At 37.7% G+C, this 18598-nt stretch overlaps 1 protein-coding gene across 1 annotated transcript in view; it reads left to right on the top strand.

Annotated features, from left to right (window-relative positions):
• Positions 1-12912: 12912 nt before the first annotated feature.
• ros1 (c-ros oncogene 1, receptor tyrosine kinase) overlaps positions 12913-18598 on the top strand; it is a 209736-nt gene continuing 204050 nt past the window's right edge. Inside the window, exon 1 of the mRNA XM_048540717.2 lies at positions 12913-13032. Coding sequence (XP_048396674.2) covers positions 12913-13032 — 120 coding nt within the window. The remainder of the gene's footprint in view (positions 13033-18598) is intronic.

The raw sequence follows: 18598 nt of genomic DNA, 5'->3' as shown, positions 1-18598 counted from the left end.
CTACAGATGTTGGATATTTGAAATAAAAACACAAAATGGTGGAGAGTCTTGAGAAACAGTTGAACTTTCAAGTCCAATATGGCTTTTCTTTTAAACTGGAAAATGGATTTTTAATGTTATACACATAGGGGGAGGAAGAACAAGTGGAGTAGTTTGTGAGAGTGAACAGAGAAAAAGACAAGTGTCAGTGATAATGTGGGTTACAGAGTGATAGGGAGTACATAGGTGTAAATGTTAGTTGTGAGAAGGAGAGAAGGGGTCTGCTTTGCTGAGAGCAAAGCCAACAAGACACACAAATAAGCACAACCAGGGAAAAATGGAGTACAGAGATCATTCCCTGAAGTTGTGAAACTCAATATTAAGACCTGGATATTGTCAAGGGTCCAAGTGAAAAGTGAAGTGCTTTCATTAAACTTCATTGGAACGCTATAGCAGCCAAGGGAACATTATCATGAAAGCGAGGTGGGTAACTGAAATCACAAGCAACTGGAAAGTTGAGGTCATTCCTATCAACTGATGTGTTCTTTAAAACGGCCACTCAGTCTGTACATAAAAGCCAATTTCAAATCTACTGGAGGGCCCCAGAGAGAATCTAAACTACAAAATCTCAACCAAAGTAAGGATCAAGAAATTGATAGTTCAACCGTCAGCAGCAACACTATCAGAAGCAATGGTCACAGCATTCAACCATTGACGCTTTTTGTGGACAATTTCAGAAACTGATCAGTTTATTTTTTCTTATCTTCTTCTCTTATTGGATTCACCTCATTTCAAATCAGTCCATATGTCTGTTGTGTAATTATTTTTCTTGTGTTTAGTTATTAATAAATACTCTCTTTGTTAATTTCAGAGAACCTGATTAAATTGCCTCCTATTTAAAAGATAAGCTCCTTTTACGTGAAGGAGAAGGGGAAGGGATCCATTTTTAAATTAACAATTTTGTAACCACTCGAAGAGTTGGTGAATAAAGAAAGAGACCCGGTTTATCCTTCCTCACATGGGAGTTGAATAATTTGGGGTATCTAATCTGGAATGTTAACAACCTGGGGTCTGGGCATAATGTTAATTAGCTACACTTTTATTGAATGACAGCACAGGTTTAAGAGGTTAGAACATACAACATAGAACATTACAGCACAGTACAGGCCCTTCGGCCCTCGATGTTGTGCCGACCTGTCATACCGATCTCAAGCCCATTTAACCTACACTATTCCATGTACGTCCATATGCTTATCCAATGACGACTTAAATGTACCTAAAGTTGGTGAATCTACTACCGTTGCAGGCAAAGCGTTCCATTCCCTTTTGCTGAAAATGGCAAGGAAAGTTATTGTCCCACTGAACCTATTCATCTTATACTTAAAAACTGAACTGTCTGGTTTGTGGAACACGATACAAGATTTATCTTATATTTGGATCCTATGTTGTCATCAGTAAGTGTTAAAGTGTATGGAGTTTCATGAGAAACATTCTCAAATGACCCTTTTCCTTTAAAACAATTAAGTAGTTGCCAAAAAGGTTGCATGAAATTGTTGACGTAGGACTAAATTTTACCACACTATGGGTGACCCAATATTTTAATCTGATAACAACTGATTTCAGGAAATGGCAGTTAGTTGTCTTATCATTAGTGGAAAAGAGAAACTGCTCACCTAAACTATTTCACCTGAACTTCATTTGGATGTTCCATTGGTGAACAGATGCAAAAAGAAAGAAAATACATATTTAAGCATGCCTAGCATTATCCCTTTTCCACTTTTTCTTGAGCTAATGCATGGCCCTCGGTTCCCTACTCAAGTTCCCTTTGGCGTGTGGGAGCGAGACAATACTAGTGAGCTATTCACTTGCAGCATCTAAACATATCCTTCTAGAAAAGGGGCAGGGGGGTGTGGTGTCAGATAGTGATCAGGACTGGGAATCTTGTAGCAAACCTTTTTCTGGTTCCACACAATCCAGTCATGTTCAAAGTAATCTTCATGTCCCAGTTACTCATAAGCTATCACGCTTACAAACTTTTTTTTAAAACCATAGAAGCATAAAAACAAAAAAAAGGAGGAAGTCAGCTCTACAAGTCTGCACTGCCATTCAACTCAGCACATTATTTCTGCTTTCTCCCCATGCCATTTGATCTCTTCAGCCCTAAGAACTATTTCTTTCTCCTTCTTGAAAATGTTGCATGTTTTGGCCTCAACTGCTTTCTGTGGTAGAGAATTCCACAGCCTTACCACTCTCTGAATGAAGAAATTTCCCCTCATCTCAGTCGTAAATAGCCTAACCCGTATTGTTAGATTGTGACTTCTGGTTCTGGAATTCCCAGTCATCAGGAACATCCTTCCTGAATTTACATGTCTAGTCCTGTTAAGAGTTTTACAGGTTTTGATGAGATCCTCCCTCATTCTTCTAAACTCCAGTGAATACAGTCCTAAGCGAACCAGTCTCTCTTTGTATGTCAGTCCTGCCATTCCAGGAATTGGTCTGGAACCATACAACTTTTGCCTCATGTTTATCTGCTGTGCAAATTATTTCTAGTCAGGTTAATCAGAATACTGCATTACACTAAGTAAATGAATTACATTTGTTTAACTGTTGAATGTGTTGAATAAAAAAAGTCCCAGAATCCACAGCCTTGTTGAGTTGTCTTGAAGTACAGCAGAAGGGGAGTGCCTACAGTTTTCCTCAGTATCCTAATCTTATTGCCATCTTAGAAGAACTGCACTCGAGGATGATAAAGTCCATTTTATTATGCCTCATTGAGTCCATCCATAAAGTATTAATACAGGCCAGGATAATCATTTATGAGGGCTATTAAAGAATGTAGACTTTCAACTCATCAATTTTAACTAAAATAATTACCAAAGGATAAGTCTGTAAAATGCTTGATCCGATCTCTTGCGTTGACCTGGTTTCATCCAAATATATTGTTAACTTGCCTACAGCCAAAAGCAGCAGTACAGGAAGCACCATTTATCCTGATGATCTCTATTTTTAATAGTTCTCTAATTTCTAAAAATTTTCTAAATATATCTAGGTCTTAAAAGAAAAACTACATTGGCTGTAAAGTGCAGTGACATTTCCTGAACTCATGAAAGTCTTTCAATTTTTAATCAGGACGGCACTCTGATCTCCATGTTGATGAAATCTGTCACCTCTCATTTGCTGCACTGAATACTTTTACATTTGTAAAGCAGCTCATGTTTTGTACAAATCACTTTCACATGAGATGCTCTGCTGAAATTCAACAAAACTCTTCTGACAACACTTTCGAACCACCCAACCACTATCATCTAGAAGGGCTTTAATAGCTGGTGGATGGGAAATCTGCAAACTTCAAGTACCTCTCCAAGTCACTCACCATCCTGACTTGGAAATATATTGCTATTCCTTCAGTGTCATTGAATCAAAGCCAAGGAATTCCCTCCATAATGTAGTGTGAGTGTATCTGCCGTGCATGGACTGTTGCGGTTCAAGATGACAGCACACCACCATGTGCTTAAAGGCAAGTAGGTTTGGGCAATAAATACTGGCCAAATCAGCAACACACACATCCCGTGAGTGAATTTAAAACCAAAATTATTTCGCATCAGATGAGTTGAAACAGTATGTGTCATTTCTAGGTTTTACTGGTTTTTCCTTCTGTGATTAAACAACTTGGGCTGAAATGGAGATGGTTTGTTTCATTGGATTAATTTCCTAAAAGAATTGCCTGAATCAACTGAATCATCCTCAATGTAGGAAAGACAGGATCTAAAATTCTGTTGTGAGATATTGTGCAGGATTATGCTGAAAGGTAGAAGAGGGAGGTATTGACAAGAAAGATGCACCTTCAATATTGCTCACAAATAAGGACAAAATGTAATACACATTGCCTTTACACCCCAGCATGATCCTGCAGTAGTTGGCTTCTTAGTTCCAATAGCCCTTGTTGTGGTCCAGCCTAATCCGGTGGGAGGGGGGATGGCAAAACAGTCGATACAAGGTTGAGATCTCATCCAGAGAACAGGACTACTGACCACTGCACATGTCCCTTATGATTACGCTGAAGTGTCAGCTTGTCATGTTTTCTGATTCCCATAAGTTTGAAACAATCACGAGTTTAGACTCAAAACATGGGAGCTTCATTAATTGTATTTCTTAGAGCTCCCCATGTGCCTTGTGGATTGATAAATAGTTGCATGGCACCTAACTACAGTGAGCAGAAAATGGTTAATCCTGAATGAATACCTGTATGACAACTAGTTCTGATTCCCTTACAAATAATGTAACAATAAAACACAGTCCAGATATTGTACACCATTCAAAAACTCTGATATGTTTGAACCACAAAAGTGCTCTGTGTCCACACATAACTGTTTTAGCACTGTGTTAGTGGCAAAGGCTTATTATCCCGATTTTTCTATCAGGACAAATATGGGTATCCCTTTACTGGATAAATACAGTCTTGGCATATTAAACTGAACAAATTAATATTTTATAATGTGATGGTAAGCTTCTCCACTTTCGATGGCGTTTGAGGTAGTTTTGACTCCCTAGTTAAGGAAGGCATTAGTCAGTTGGAGCAGAACATCTCCATAGGCATGACATTGACTATTAACCTCCCAAGTGCTTGCCATCTCAATTAAACTGCTTGGTTTCATGCTAACATTTCTGTCTTAGGGCTGCTGTGGTGTTCCAATGAAGCTCATGAATGGTGTTGATTAGGTGGATGTGGAAGGGCTGTTTCCTCTGTGGGTGAGTGCAGAACTGTTTCAAAATTATGTGTCACCTTCCCAGACAGAGATGAAGAGAATTTGTTTCTCTCAGAGGATTATGGGACTTGTGACTCCGAAGGCATTGGAAGTAGGGTCATGGAATATTTTTAAGACTGATGTTGATGGATTCTCATTAGGCAAGTGTTATTGGACGAAGGTGGCAACGTGAAATTCAAAACACAACAGATCACCCATGATCTTATTGAATGGTGAAGCAGTTTCAAGGGTCAGAGTGGTCTGCTTCTGGTCCTATTTTGTATGTGTACATGAACATGAAATTTGAGAGAGCACATGGAAGTCTGAGCTGCAGCAAAAACCTTCTTTACGTAATCACTAGGGATCCTGCCACTAAGCAGAAATTACAGAACACGAGGGAACAATGGTTTATCCAAGGATGAAACAAATTCTTTTTTTCTTTTGTTTTAATTGGAGTTTAGTTTACTTCTATTCAGTTCCTTAGTGGGAAGGAAGTCAGACAGACCTAATGTGGAGTTTATTGGAACACTTGTATCAACATGTGTTATATTGATTACACAAATGTTGACAGAAGATTAGTCTATGATCTTATTGTAGAATATTTCTTGTTGCAATTTTAATTGATAAAAACGTAGTTTTAACAGAAACTAACGTTCTGCTTGTCTTTGTATTCCTTCTTAAATAACAATGCGCTTATGAACCAGCATTTAGTAACATAGAATGTCAATATGTTTTACAGATTTTTCTCAGATGCATTGTTGGGGTTAATTGTAATGTAGCTGCAGACATTAAAAAAAAGACATTATATACATGTGAACATTCAGATCACACAAGTTATAATGTAGGGTATGCCATATGTGTAATTTTTAATAGTATGCCAGTGTTTCCCTCTACTGACAGATGAATGAATATATTTCTTACTTCCAAAGGTAACTGCAATAAAGTGCCAGTGTTGCTATGATGCAGGGTTTTGCAAGATTATTTACCATATTTACTTGTGGAATATATTAAATCTATATTTGGAACACTACATCAATTTACAGTAGAAGGTTCAAGTTTTATTCCAGAAGTTGATGGCAACTTGGGAGCAAAAAAAGAGGCAGAAAATTAAGCATGTTATGTTATCAGAGAAACATTACTGGAGAAAATTACTGGATTAAAATTTGACAAATCCTCAGAACATAATGGGCTACTTCTTAAAGAGAAAGCAGCAAAGATAGTGTAAGTGTAAAATATGATCATACAAACTTCCGTCGATTTGAGAACAGGCACATCTCTTTGGAAATTGAAAAATTTTATCGTGTTTTTTTAAAAAGGAGGGAGAGGGAAAAAGCATGGAAAAACAAACCAGTAATCCTAACGTCAATTGTTGGGAAATTCTGGGATCTGTTATTAAAAAATCTTAACAATTCACTTTAAAAAATCAGTCAAGTTAATTCAACATGGTTTCATGTAAGAAACATCCCATTTGATAAACTGGAGATTTTTTCAGGATCTAACCAGTAAAATAGATAAAGAGGAACCAGAAGGTGTCATACATTTGGAGTTCCAAAAACTATTCACTACGGTACAACACAAAGTATTAACAGGCAAGAAAAGTGGTCACAGAGTTGGGAGTATTATTTTAGCATCAATAGAGAATTGGTTAATGGAAGATTAGCATGAAGTGGAAATAAACAGGATACTTTCAATTTGGCAGGTGGTGAGTAATGGAACACCACAAGGATTAATGGTATGGCCTCAGTCACTCACAACCAATATTGATGACTTAGATAAAGACACAGAGAGTAATGTTTGCTGATAATATGTTCGGTGAAAAGGTAAGCTTTGGGGAGGGCCCATAGATACAGACAGATTAAGTGACATGGCAGACAAAATGGTGGATGAATTATAATGTAGGGAACAGTGAAATTATTCACTTTGGTTTTTAGAATAGAAAATCAGATTTTCTGAAACACTTGTAAGTGTTGTTTCTCAAATTCTCAAATGAAATACCTGTACAAAGTATGCAAAAGGTTTGCATGCAGGTACAGCAGTTAGGAAGGCAAGGAGATTAAATCAAGGTGACTAGAGTACAAGAATAAAGAAGTCTTGTTACTATTGTTCAGGATTTTGGTGATACCACATTTTAAATACCATATGCAGTTTTGATCTCCATATTTAAGAAAAGACACACATTGGGGGCAGTGCAGAGAAGTGTGGAATGAGGGTGTTGTCCTTTGATTAGAGCCTGATTAAATTGGGGCTGAGATAAGGAGCAATTTTTTCATTCCAAGGGTTGTAAATATTTCCAATTCTCTACCTCAGAGAGTTATGGGGTCCACATCATACAATACATTTAAGGTTAAAATGGAGAGATGCTGGTCTCTTTGAGAATCAGGGATATGGGGAGCAGACAGGAAAGTGCCCAAGATCTGCCATGATCATATTAAATGACAATAAGCAGGCACAATGAGCTGTATTATCTATTCCTACTCATACTTGGTTCTTGTGTGGACCATGGAAAAACTCATATGATTGTATGATCAATAGCTGATTTTTTTTTACCCAACCTTTGGCTTACAACCTTAGTACAGAAAGGAAAATAGAAAGTGTAATAGTAAATAACTGTAATAAAGCAAACATGGCCAAACAAGAAATCAGCATCTGTAGTTTGATATAAATATTTTATATGAGGAGTTGGACACGTTTAAAGATACAATGCAAAAGCCAGAGTCAGAGCTATGTTGAATGCACATTGTGAAAGGTTCAGTAAAGCAGTTTGAAATACCTGCCAAAACCAAAATTTAAAAATGTAACTACGTTGCCAGAGCAACTTAATTTTCAAACCTGGTACAAATGTTTGCGCAGAACGTTTTGAAGTGAATTCTTTCCTCAAAGGGGAGATGAAAGCGTATTGTATTTGTATGTCTTTTTTTCTGATTGTTACCTTAACAGAGATACAATTTTCTTTATCTTAAAATGAATTTGTGCTGCTGTTAAATTGATAGCTTGGTGAATGTCACTAACACCTGTAAATGTTTGGTCTCCTAATATCACTTATTGCAATTTCTAGGCCCCAATTCAGAGCATTCCTGTGTGAAATGGAACACAGCAATGTGCTTAATTTTCAGAACTGACATCTCCTGAAACAGCCTGAATGAAAGATTCTCAATACGGCTAACCAACTCTTGAATAATTTCAGCACGTAACTTCATGGTTTTGTTTTGATCTTGGTTGGTTTGCACAGTCTCATTTGTCTAATATTGGCTTACCTGATTCTTAAGCAGGTTAATAAAGCTTCGTGACATGTAATGCCAAATCAAGATACACAGCCATTCTAAGCCCAATTTATAAAACCAATATATAGGGTTAAGTTATGATAATGCTATATAAATTACCTTTTCATATAACTAAACTATTTTTTAAAAGGGTCAGAATACATATAAGGATGCTTCATAAATAAAAGGGATGATGTTGAGATCATGAAATATATACTGGTGAATATATATTTTATATTCTCTAATATTTGTTTCTAAGACTTGGAGAGCTTCAGGTAATATTATTAATGATAGGAAGAATGTTCAAGCTAATGATTTTATTCTGAAAAATGGCACATTAGGAAATCAGATTGCAGTGAGTTTTTTTTATTTTCAGTGATATAGCATATAATATATTCCTTTTCATTACAAATAATTAGAGTGAACCATATATTACAAGCTTTTCACACTGATAACACTTTATAACATAAGTCTTGTCAGCATCATTATAAGCAGATACCATTTTTTCAAAATGTACTCATGAAAATGTATTGTGTTAACAATGAATTTATGTGCATTTGTGAAATAATGAAATAGAAAGTCATTATTTCATGGTCATTATTCAAATGAAAACATTCTCCAGGATGCAAATTAAATTCAAATAGTTATTTAGAAACCAAATATCAGACTCCACATTCAGAGGTTCTTCAGCAAACTTCATATGAAATATAAAGGACAGGCACCTATGACCCAAAGAAAGAAAATCAAGATACTAAAGTGATTGACAAAGAATACCTAAAAAGAAGATATTTTCTTTTTAAAAAGATCATATTGTGCATACTCAAAAGCTAAACATACTTCTTTTGTTCTTAGGACATGAATGACATTCTTTAATTATGGAATATTGCAAGAGGCAAAGTGTTATTACTATTATCTTTGCAAGGTTAAGTTTCTGAAGGCAGAACTAAGTTGGCCATGGAAGTTAGTTAGGAGGCTTAGTATAGCGACTTATCTTGCAGATACTCCTAGTCATGAGAGAAAAATAATTGCTTAGTCACAAACAGCATAAAGTGATATTACTGCAAAGAGGTAAGTAAGAAAGATCAAATCGGTCAAGTAGTAAGAGTAGTGAAGAATGATAGGGACTGTAAGAGTGAGGTAAATGGAAAGGTAGATAGTTCAAAATGTGAATGTCCTACAATGTTATTACCCATTATTGAAATACTGGGTCACTTAGACATTTTATTTTCATAGTTAAAGAAAGGGCAAGGGGAAATTCTTGTGAGGTTACCAGAAAAATTAAAAAAAAACTATCAAGATATATCGGGATGCACTATGTTAATCAAACACTGTGGATGTAGGGGAAACAGTATTGACAATGCAACATTCTATGCTTAGAAAACAAGCTCAGATGGAAATAGAGATTCAATATTTGCTAGAAAATCACCTGATTGAACCTAGTGAAATCAATTGGATTTCACCCGAGATTTATTTCTTAAACAGGATGGATTGACCAGATTTAGCAGAGATTACAGAGAAGTAAATTCAGTAGCAACGTAGATTCATATTTACTTCCTTAGTTAAAAGATTATACTGACAGGGCTCGTAAAATTTCATTACTTTCTAAGATTAATCTATTGAAAGAGTGCTGGTAAATGCAATCAACCCCAAAAGCTGAAGAAATATCAAGCTTTGTTACATCAAATGGGTTATACCAATGTCAATTCATACCATTTAGATTTAAAAATGGTGCAACTATATTAAAAGGTCTTAATTTATAAGACATATTTAAAGTGCCTAGCTGTGTAGTTTATTTAGGTGATGGTGTGCTATAAAGTAACCAGCTGGGAGGAGGATGTAAAGCAGTTGAAAGACCTTTTTAAGCAACTGACAGATTAACTAGCTTAGTAATAAATTTGCCTAAATGTAAATTTGCAAAAGCAAGAGTGGCTCACCTAGGACATATCTTAGGCCAAAGACAAATATTGCCAAGAACAATAAAAAAAGGGCACAAATAGAATTCTCCATTTCTAAACTAAATTGGAAATCGTGAGACATTTGCATATCAGTGAATTTTATTGGAAACTTGTGGCCAATTTCAGAATATTAGCCATACTTCTTATAGCTTTGTCAGTTTTTGCTTAGCAGTTTTTGAAAAACTGAAGGCAATCCTAATAAATGAACCATTGTTGGCCATCATTGACTTTTTCAAATCTTTGTGATGTAAACCACGTGATTTATATAGTTGATAAATATCATCTACTGTAAGTTTTAGATTTTGGTTTTTTAATTGAGTAACATGTGGATTTTCTTCTGGAGTTAATAATTAATATGTCAATATTTATTTAACCATGGTAGTTTCTTTTCAAACAGTTTTTGAGGCCTAGCTTTAAAATTAATGTATGTTTGTAGATTACTAAGGATTTTAGCTTACTTTTGGGTACTTTGCAACCCAGCAAACCAAATAATGGGACTTCAAGGTTTATTAGTGATTTCTTGAACTTTTACTTGAAGCCCAAGGAAAATGCTCAGAACTTAGAAAGAGAAATGTTCTTTGTTTTACATTTAGCATTTTAAGTCCTGTGAACTACTTTGATGAAGTTGGTGTATAGTCTAGTGCCTCTGAGAAGGGAAGAACATAGTGAAGCTAGACTACTTTGGAATAAAGAGTTAATGTTCGTCCCAGTTGAGAAGTGTTGGGATGAAACCCTGAAGAGGTTACTTAAAGCTAGTATGATTAAGCTCAGATATATAACAGTTCCAGTTCAAATGTTAAAATCACATATGACTTAAATCTATCAAGATATCAGAAACAAAGTTTCTGGTATGAGTAGTGTTTTTGAGTCCTATACAAGGGATGTTTTAGGTACTTTACCAAGGATGTTTTTCGGATACTATACAAAAACTGTTATTTTTCTTCTCAATTCACAAAAATGTGCTTTGGACTAAATAAGATTGTATTTTAATTTCTTTGAGTTATAAGTAGCAGGGTGACATGAGGGAATTTGCAAAATTAATTATGCAAATTAAGGAAGATAGTGCAAGAAAAATCCCTAGGGCTTGTGGAAAGGAACCCTCCATGATACTTGCTACATGACATTTAGACAATTTTTAAACTCAGTTATATGTTTACCCATTTTGGTATGGTTTGTCAAATAGTGGAGCATGATCATTGGTGTAATCTTCACAGTTAAATTGTGACAATGTGTGAATAGGAACAACACAGTCTGGAGTTGGAGGAACACAGCAGGCCAGGCATCAATAGAAGAGCAGGAAAGTTGACGTTTCAGGTCGGGGAACTTCTTCAGAAATGGGGAGCAGGGAAAGGAGCTGGGAACTAAATAGAGAGAGGACAGTGGGGCTGGGGATAGTAGGTGGAATGGTGATAGGTGAGTGCAGGAAGGGAGTAGTAGGGATTGGTCAGTGGGATGGATGGAGTGGATAGGTAAAACAGAGGATATTGTGAATGTCTCTCTAAAGGAGGAATTAATAAAGAAATTAATTGCATAGCAATAGACATTGCAGATATTACATTGGTTAGTAGAATTCAAAGTGGAAAAGTCACCGAGTTAGGTAAAGCACTTCCCAGTTAAGTTTAGATGCACTCCAGGAGGAAATATAAGTTTGGAAGTTGCAGAGGAGCAAAAGGATAAAACCAGCAATTAAGAGCAGTAATTGATAAGAAAGTGTCTAGAGCTAATAGTTTAAATAATTTGCACTTGGAGAAACATGCCTCATTAAATGAAAGCCAACATGGATTTTTTTGAGGACAGCCATATTTGATTAACTTATTACAACCAAAAAAAATGGAAAGAATTGTGGATGCTGTAAATCAGGAACAAAAATAGAAGTTGTTGGAAAAGCTCACAGGTCTGGCAGAGTGAATATTTCGGGTCCAGTGACCCTTACTCAGAACTGAGGAAGGGTCACTGGACCTGAAACATTAACTCTGCTTTTTTTCTTCGCAGATCTGCCAGACCTGATGAACTTATTACAATTGTTTGATAAAATAATAAGGGGTTGATGAGGCTAACCAATCATGACACGAAATTTCACAAGGTGTTTGATAAAGAATCACTCAATAAACTTGTTAGCAAAACTGGATTAAAGGTGCTGTGGCATTGGTAGGAATTTGAAGAAGAGTTAGAAAATAGACAGCAATGGAGGTGGTGATAGAGCCTGCAGTGGAGTGTGCAATGGCGGCTCCCAGTGGTCAGATTAGGAAAGTGTGAAATGATTCATTTTTGTAGTAAGGAAGAGGAAAAGCAACAAAAACTACATAAGTGATAATGGGAACTGCAGATGCTGGAAAAACTACATAATGTAATTTCAAACAGGATGTGGGAACAGGGAAACCTGGGGTTATAGGGTGAATGATTGAAAGACGAGTTGATAAGGCTGTGCCAAATTAGTTTTCTACATGGGACGATGAAGGGTCTAGGCCCGAAACGTCAGCTTTTGTGCTCCTGAGATGCTGCTTGGCCTGCTGTGTTCATCCAGCTTCACACTTTGTTATCTTGGATTCTCCAGCATCTGCAGTTCCCATTATCTCTGATCACAATGTATAAAGTTAAACTGTTTCCGTGGTAGAATGGCCAGGAACCAGATAAGAGGAATCCAAAATAGCTAGAAACGGGAACACTTTTAAAATTAAAATCAGAAAAATAATTTGTATGAAACGAAGAGGAGTTAACAAGAAACGTTACTATGTCGGGAGATCAGGGTCTGGAATATCAACAACACAGAGAATGCAGAGGGCAGAGAATGCCCTTTCTCGCCGGAGGGCTCGGTCTTCAGGCTTGAGTGACAAGGGGTACATCCAATAAACAATGGAATAGGGCGGTACCTCGCCCGATCAGCCAATCAATTGCGCAATTGTCTGACGTTACTGGGCGGAGCCTTGCCCAGAAAGTCCAGGGTGAGGCAGCTTCAACTTTTTGCTGGGGAACATGCAGCGAGTGGAGAGAAACGTGAGAAAAGTTCTACTCTTCTTTACCTTGTTGAGTTTCTGTCAGGGTGCCAGCAGAGACTTGAAGATTGCTTGTGTAGAAAGCTGCAAGAACAGTGTGGTAAGTATATACCGCATTTGTCAGGAGTGGGGGAGAGCTGTGCAGTGACCTGACACCTGACCGCAGCTGAGGACTGGAGAGATGGACAGGCAATGAACTCTGAGAGAGAGCTGCTGGATTGTAACGGTCTACAACATTCATTAGAGAACTGACTAAGCATTGATTTAGTTGACAGCTGCCGTGAGATGTTTGCACTGTCATGTATGTGTAAACATATCACACCTGCTCTTACCAAATAGTTATGGTAAGTACAAACTTGATTGCAATCATGCAATTGAAGTTTGTATGAAAATGCAAAATAAGTCGACCTAGATATTATTTCCTGTCAGCTTTCTTTTGATTGTGGCATCCTTCTTTCCAAGGAGGATAAATAATTCTGAACCTTCCGTGTTCATATTCAAGAATACAGCCCCAGAGTGATTCATCTTGTTAGGTTCTGTATGGTAGTGACATTAATTCAGTGAAGAATTTCATTTTGAGAAACATTTATTTCTGGTGTATTGCGGGACCGGCACCAAGCCTCCCCCGCCCCCCTTTTAATTATCTGAGCTGCGGGAGGCTTATAAAATACGTTGCAGATAATTGTCGCTCACTAAAGCGATGTTTAAATTCTTAAATCGGTGGCGAGCAGCAATTCCGAGCATTTTAATTCTGTTTAGATTAATCATTTGATTTGTTGTTTGTGTACAATTTCTTTTAATGTAATTAAGTATCCATACGGGGGAGAAAGGACTTTCCAATCTTGCTTAGACTGAGCTGAGATGAATGTCTTTACCATTGTGATGTCTAAAGCCATCAATAATACTGGGTGCTGCCAACTCGCGACTTTTTTTTTCCAGGCACTGTGTTGCACCCAACAGCCATCATCAGGCTCCTGTAATGGTATCATGTGTGCAATTAGTAAGTGACTGCTGGTCATATTGTGAACCGCAAACTCCCGGGGGCCAAGAAAATGCAAATGAAATTTTACCTGATCATCTGGAACACTTATCTCAGTTTTCTTTGAAAGATCTGCTTTATGAACGGTTTAGACCTCTTCTGCGATGAAGTGATGTAGGACATGCTGGAGTATTGTTTAAACTGGAGTAGATTCTGTTTAGTTTTAATAAGGATGTAACTGCTATTCAGTAAGTGTCACGTGTCCTTAGTACGATCGGAGTAGAAGTGGGAGAACAGCAGAGGCCTCCCATCCCTTCACTTTGATGAATTAGCACTGTGTAATATAAACGGAATGATTTTACCAACGGGAGTTATCTCTGGAATGTGGCTGCACATTCTCCTCTGTTCTGCAGCATATCTGGGGCATGAGAGTAACTGATGTCGATTTATCTTCCTCTCTGCCAACTCTCTTCCCCCCTCTCTCTCAAACGAGCTTGTCCTAATAAAGATGAACAAAAAAATTAACGAAGCGGGCAATGATCCGTATGATGATCTTGGATAAAATAACTTCTGATCAATTGAGCCCCAGTTTTGCCTGTGTTACACTGCCCAGAAACACTGGTTGTGGACGAAGTGAAATGAACCAACTTTATTCAGCCAAATTCTCCACGAAGCTGCTGAAACTTTATCGGAAACAAAATCAAACGGGAGAATTATTTTCAATTCAATTACTCCTATTTATAATAAAAAAACCCCTCTTTTGTTAATTAAAAATCGTGGCAATGACTGAGCGCAGATAAAAATTGAATGCCATTTCTGTTGGACGAGTGTCAAGTCATGACCGCATTTTTTACAGAAACCCTCTTTGAGATTTGGACATTACTGACAAGGATAGCATTTGGAGCCCTTCTGTAGTGGACTCTGAGAAGATGAAGAGTGAATCCCATTATTTCTACTTGACACTCAATAACAGTAGATTACCAAACACTGTAATGAACATTCTGGGAGTTACCATTGACCAGAAACTTAACTGGATTGATAATTTCAATCCAAGAATAGACTAAAGGTTGGAAATTCTCCATTGGTAATTCATGACCTGACTCCCCACTGTCTGTTCACTATCTACAAGGCAAGTCAGGAATGTGTTAGATTGCATTTCACTTGCCTGGATGAGTGCTGCTCTAACAACATTCAAGATGCTCAATATCATCTGGGGCAAAATAATTTGAATGATCTGCACCCCCATCCACTATATGACGCATTTGATCCCTCCATTAGGTTCAAAAATCAATTCTTTCACCATTGTGGAAACAGTGTGTACCTGCACAAGACACAGTATATTGACATTCAAATGATCCTTCGTCAGCATTTCCTGTTATAAAGACCATGACTTTGCATTTTCCTGTATTTTTGATTTTATACTGAAATGGAAAAAGAACTATTTTAAAACCTGGGACTGTTGAAGGATGATGGAGACAGTAAGGATTTCACATACTGGAAGCTAGAGTCAATAAATGGGAGCTGGAAAAGCACAGCAGATCAGAGTGTCTAAGGAGCAGAAAGGTCACTGTTTCAGGCCAAAACCCATTATCAGGACTGGGGGGAGAGAGAGGCGAGCCTAGTAGTAAATGGAGGGAGGGGAGTGGGGCTTGGTTGAAGTCTATATACCCTTCTAAGATCTTTTAATTTTTGTGATGACACTGGGAATAGTGAGGCTGATTCCCACTGTGGTAACCCAGTGAGGTGTAATTTGACTATAAATGTTCTGCAGTTCATTCTTTAAAGTGACTGAATGGCCAGCTGGAAATATTAATTTGAACACAGAACATAGAACCTTACAGCACAGTACAGGCCCTTCGGCCCTCGATGTTGTGCCGACCTGTCATACCGCTCTCAAGCCCACCTAACCTACACTATTCCATGTACGTCCATATGCTTGTCCAATGATGACTTAAATGTACTTAAAGTTGGCGAATCTACTACCGTTGCAGGCAAAGCGTTCCATTCCCTTACTACGCTCTGAGTAAAGAAACCACCTCTGACATCTGTCCTATATCTTTCACCCCTCAATTTAAAGCTATGCCCCCTCATGCTCGCCGTCACCATCCTAGGAAAAAGGCTCTCCCTATCTAACTCTCTGATTATTTTATATGTTTCAATTAAGTCACCTCTCAACCACCATCTCTCTAATGAAAACAGCCTCAAGTCCCTCAGCCTTTCCTCGTAAGACCTTCCCTCCATACCAGGCAACATCCTAATACATCTCCTCTGCACCCTTTCCAAAGCTTCCACATCCTTCTTATAATGCGGCGACCAGAAGTGTACACAATACTCCAAGTGCGGCCGCACCAGAGTTTTGTACAGCTTCACCATAACCTCTTGGTTCTGGAACTCGATCCCTCTATTTGTTGCTGGTTTTTGTATTATTTTTATCAAATACCTAGTTAATCAATCATTCACATTGTTGACTTCTTTACCTTGGTGCTCTTCTTCAAATGATGAAGGGAAGAAAATCACCCTGAATACATAAAGGTTCTATTTTGGTGACTCCTTATTCCACTGACAGAAAACAAATGAGGCAAAAATAGTTTAGCTCAAGACACCATTTAAGAGTCTTACTTGCCAAGAAAACAATTGAGAGCTGACAGCCCACTCTGCCCTTCTGCAAGCTCACTCCAAAAAATGCTAAGGGAAACTCTAGTGCAGAAAAATCCACCAATCCTGCAGTATCCACTGCCATCAGCTGGCTGGGCTCCATTGGAGCAGGCCACCTGTTGCCATGGTGACCACAGCATCCAGAACCAACATTAGTAACAGCATACCTTCTTTTATCACCGATCTGTCAGCAAATCTGGATGATAGTCACTCCAAGCAAATGCTGGCTTTCTTACTCCATCATATTTGAGCAGATGTTGTGGGCACACCTGAGACATTAGAAAAACTATTAACTTAAGTCTCAATGGCACTTGGGCTAGGTGGTCATATTGAAATCTGTGTTTCTGTTTTCATAAATATCATGACTGGGAACAATTACTTCAGCTGCAGTCTTTGTGATGTTTCTGCACCATCTTCAGGTTACTTTATTAGACCTCCTCATGCCGGATATACCCATCAAATTTTTGAAACACAGATCATTCTATAATTCCACTTCAACTATCCAGCTTTTTGCATTTGAGCCATTTACATTAGACACTTCAGAGGCAGATGCAGTGTTCTTCCTACTCCCATATCATTGACGAGGCTTTTTGGCATCAAGCATCTCCCCTCTGAGAATCAGGTTTGAGAACATAAATATGGCTATGAGTGTCAAGATTCTCAAGGCCGTTGTTTTTTTTGTTGAGGATTCCAGAAAGCTTATTTTGACCAAACCTTTATATTCCTATTCTTGAATAATAACCTTTCAATGAGTAGCAGAATAGCATTGTCAGCCTTTTCCCTTTTCTTCCTTGTGCTGCTTTTGCTATTATCTTGGATGCCATCTCAAGTGTAGAGTTTAGTCTTATATAATCCTCAGTCCTCCAAACATCAACTTGGCCATTACCTTCAGAATAAACCTAAGTCTCGTAAAGAAATGTGTTTCTCCCAAAGAAGAGATGCTGTGGTGAATTGTTTGGTGAGGGAGAGGGAGCATTGAGTTCTGCATAACCAGTTTAGAAGGTAGTCAAGCCACGTTTTGTTTTCAGGGGTAATGGTGTACAACCTGTTTTGAAAGGTACAGTTGATTTGTTAGGTGTCCATGATATCCAATTATAAATAGTTGTATGGCTTTTGACAATACTATACACCTTGTAAATTCCTTGCTGACCTTGCTTTCAAAATTACACCTTTGCTGTACATTCTGCATGGAATACCAAAATGAACAAACCATTGTACAGTTTAAACTCAAGCTATAGTTTAGATCATCTCATTGTGGGTGAGAATTAACTGGTTTAAACCTGAAGATGTCTATTAGTACAAGAACCTATTCAGCCTTATTGTTGCTGAAATCTCTGGAATCTTTGACCGTCTCTACCCTCTGGATCTCATTTCTAAGCACGTCAGTGTCCCTGTCCAGATTTTTGTGGAGGATTAGAATATGAATGCTATTATTCGCTCGAGGCATGTGCAGAGTATCAGCTGTAACCTGGCAGAGGTACGTTCCATTCTATGGCTAAGGGTATCAACGTTTGCATTGCTTTGACATACCAGTACCTGAAATCAGAACTGGACGAGGTTGCTCATCTATTCTGAATTTGCTGTAGGCTTTATCCAATGCACACATCAAAGGAGCAGGAACATTATAATACCCAAACAGCATTCTTGTGTATTCATGAAGTCCTATAGTTTCTAAATAAAAACTGAAAGAACTGTGGATGTTGTAAATCAGAAATTGCTGGAAAAGCTCAACAGGTCAAGCAGCACCTGTGGAGAGAAATCAGACTTAATACTCTGGGTTCAATTCTCTCCCTGTCTTCCACTGCTGGTGGAATTTGGTTAAAGCTGTTGGTTAGATCAAACTACAGAAATGCTTTGTGTCTTTTGAGAACTTGTAATACTTGCTGTATCCTAAATAGTGGGTAAGGTTCCTTACATATGACTTCATGCAGAGTATCTGGAGGTCAACATAAATTATTAGCTTTCTATCTTTCTTTCTCACAAGGACTGTTTGTATGATACATACAGACCTGATGACTTTCAGATGATTCCT

The sequence above is a fragment of the Stegostoma tigrinum genome, chromosome 12, assembly GCF_030684315.1.
Source record: "Stegostoma tigrinum isolate sSteTig4 chromosome 12, sSteTig4.hap1, whole genome shotgun sequence".
NCBI lineage: Eukaryota > Metazoa > Chordata > Chondrichthyes > Orectolobiformes > Stegostomatidae > Stegostoma > Stegostoma tigrinum.
This window is presented reverse-complemented; position numbering and strand designations above follow the sequence as displayed.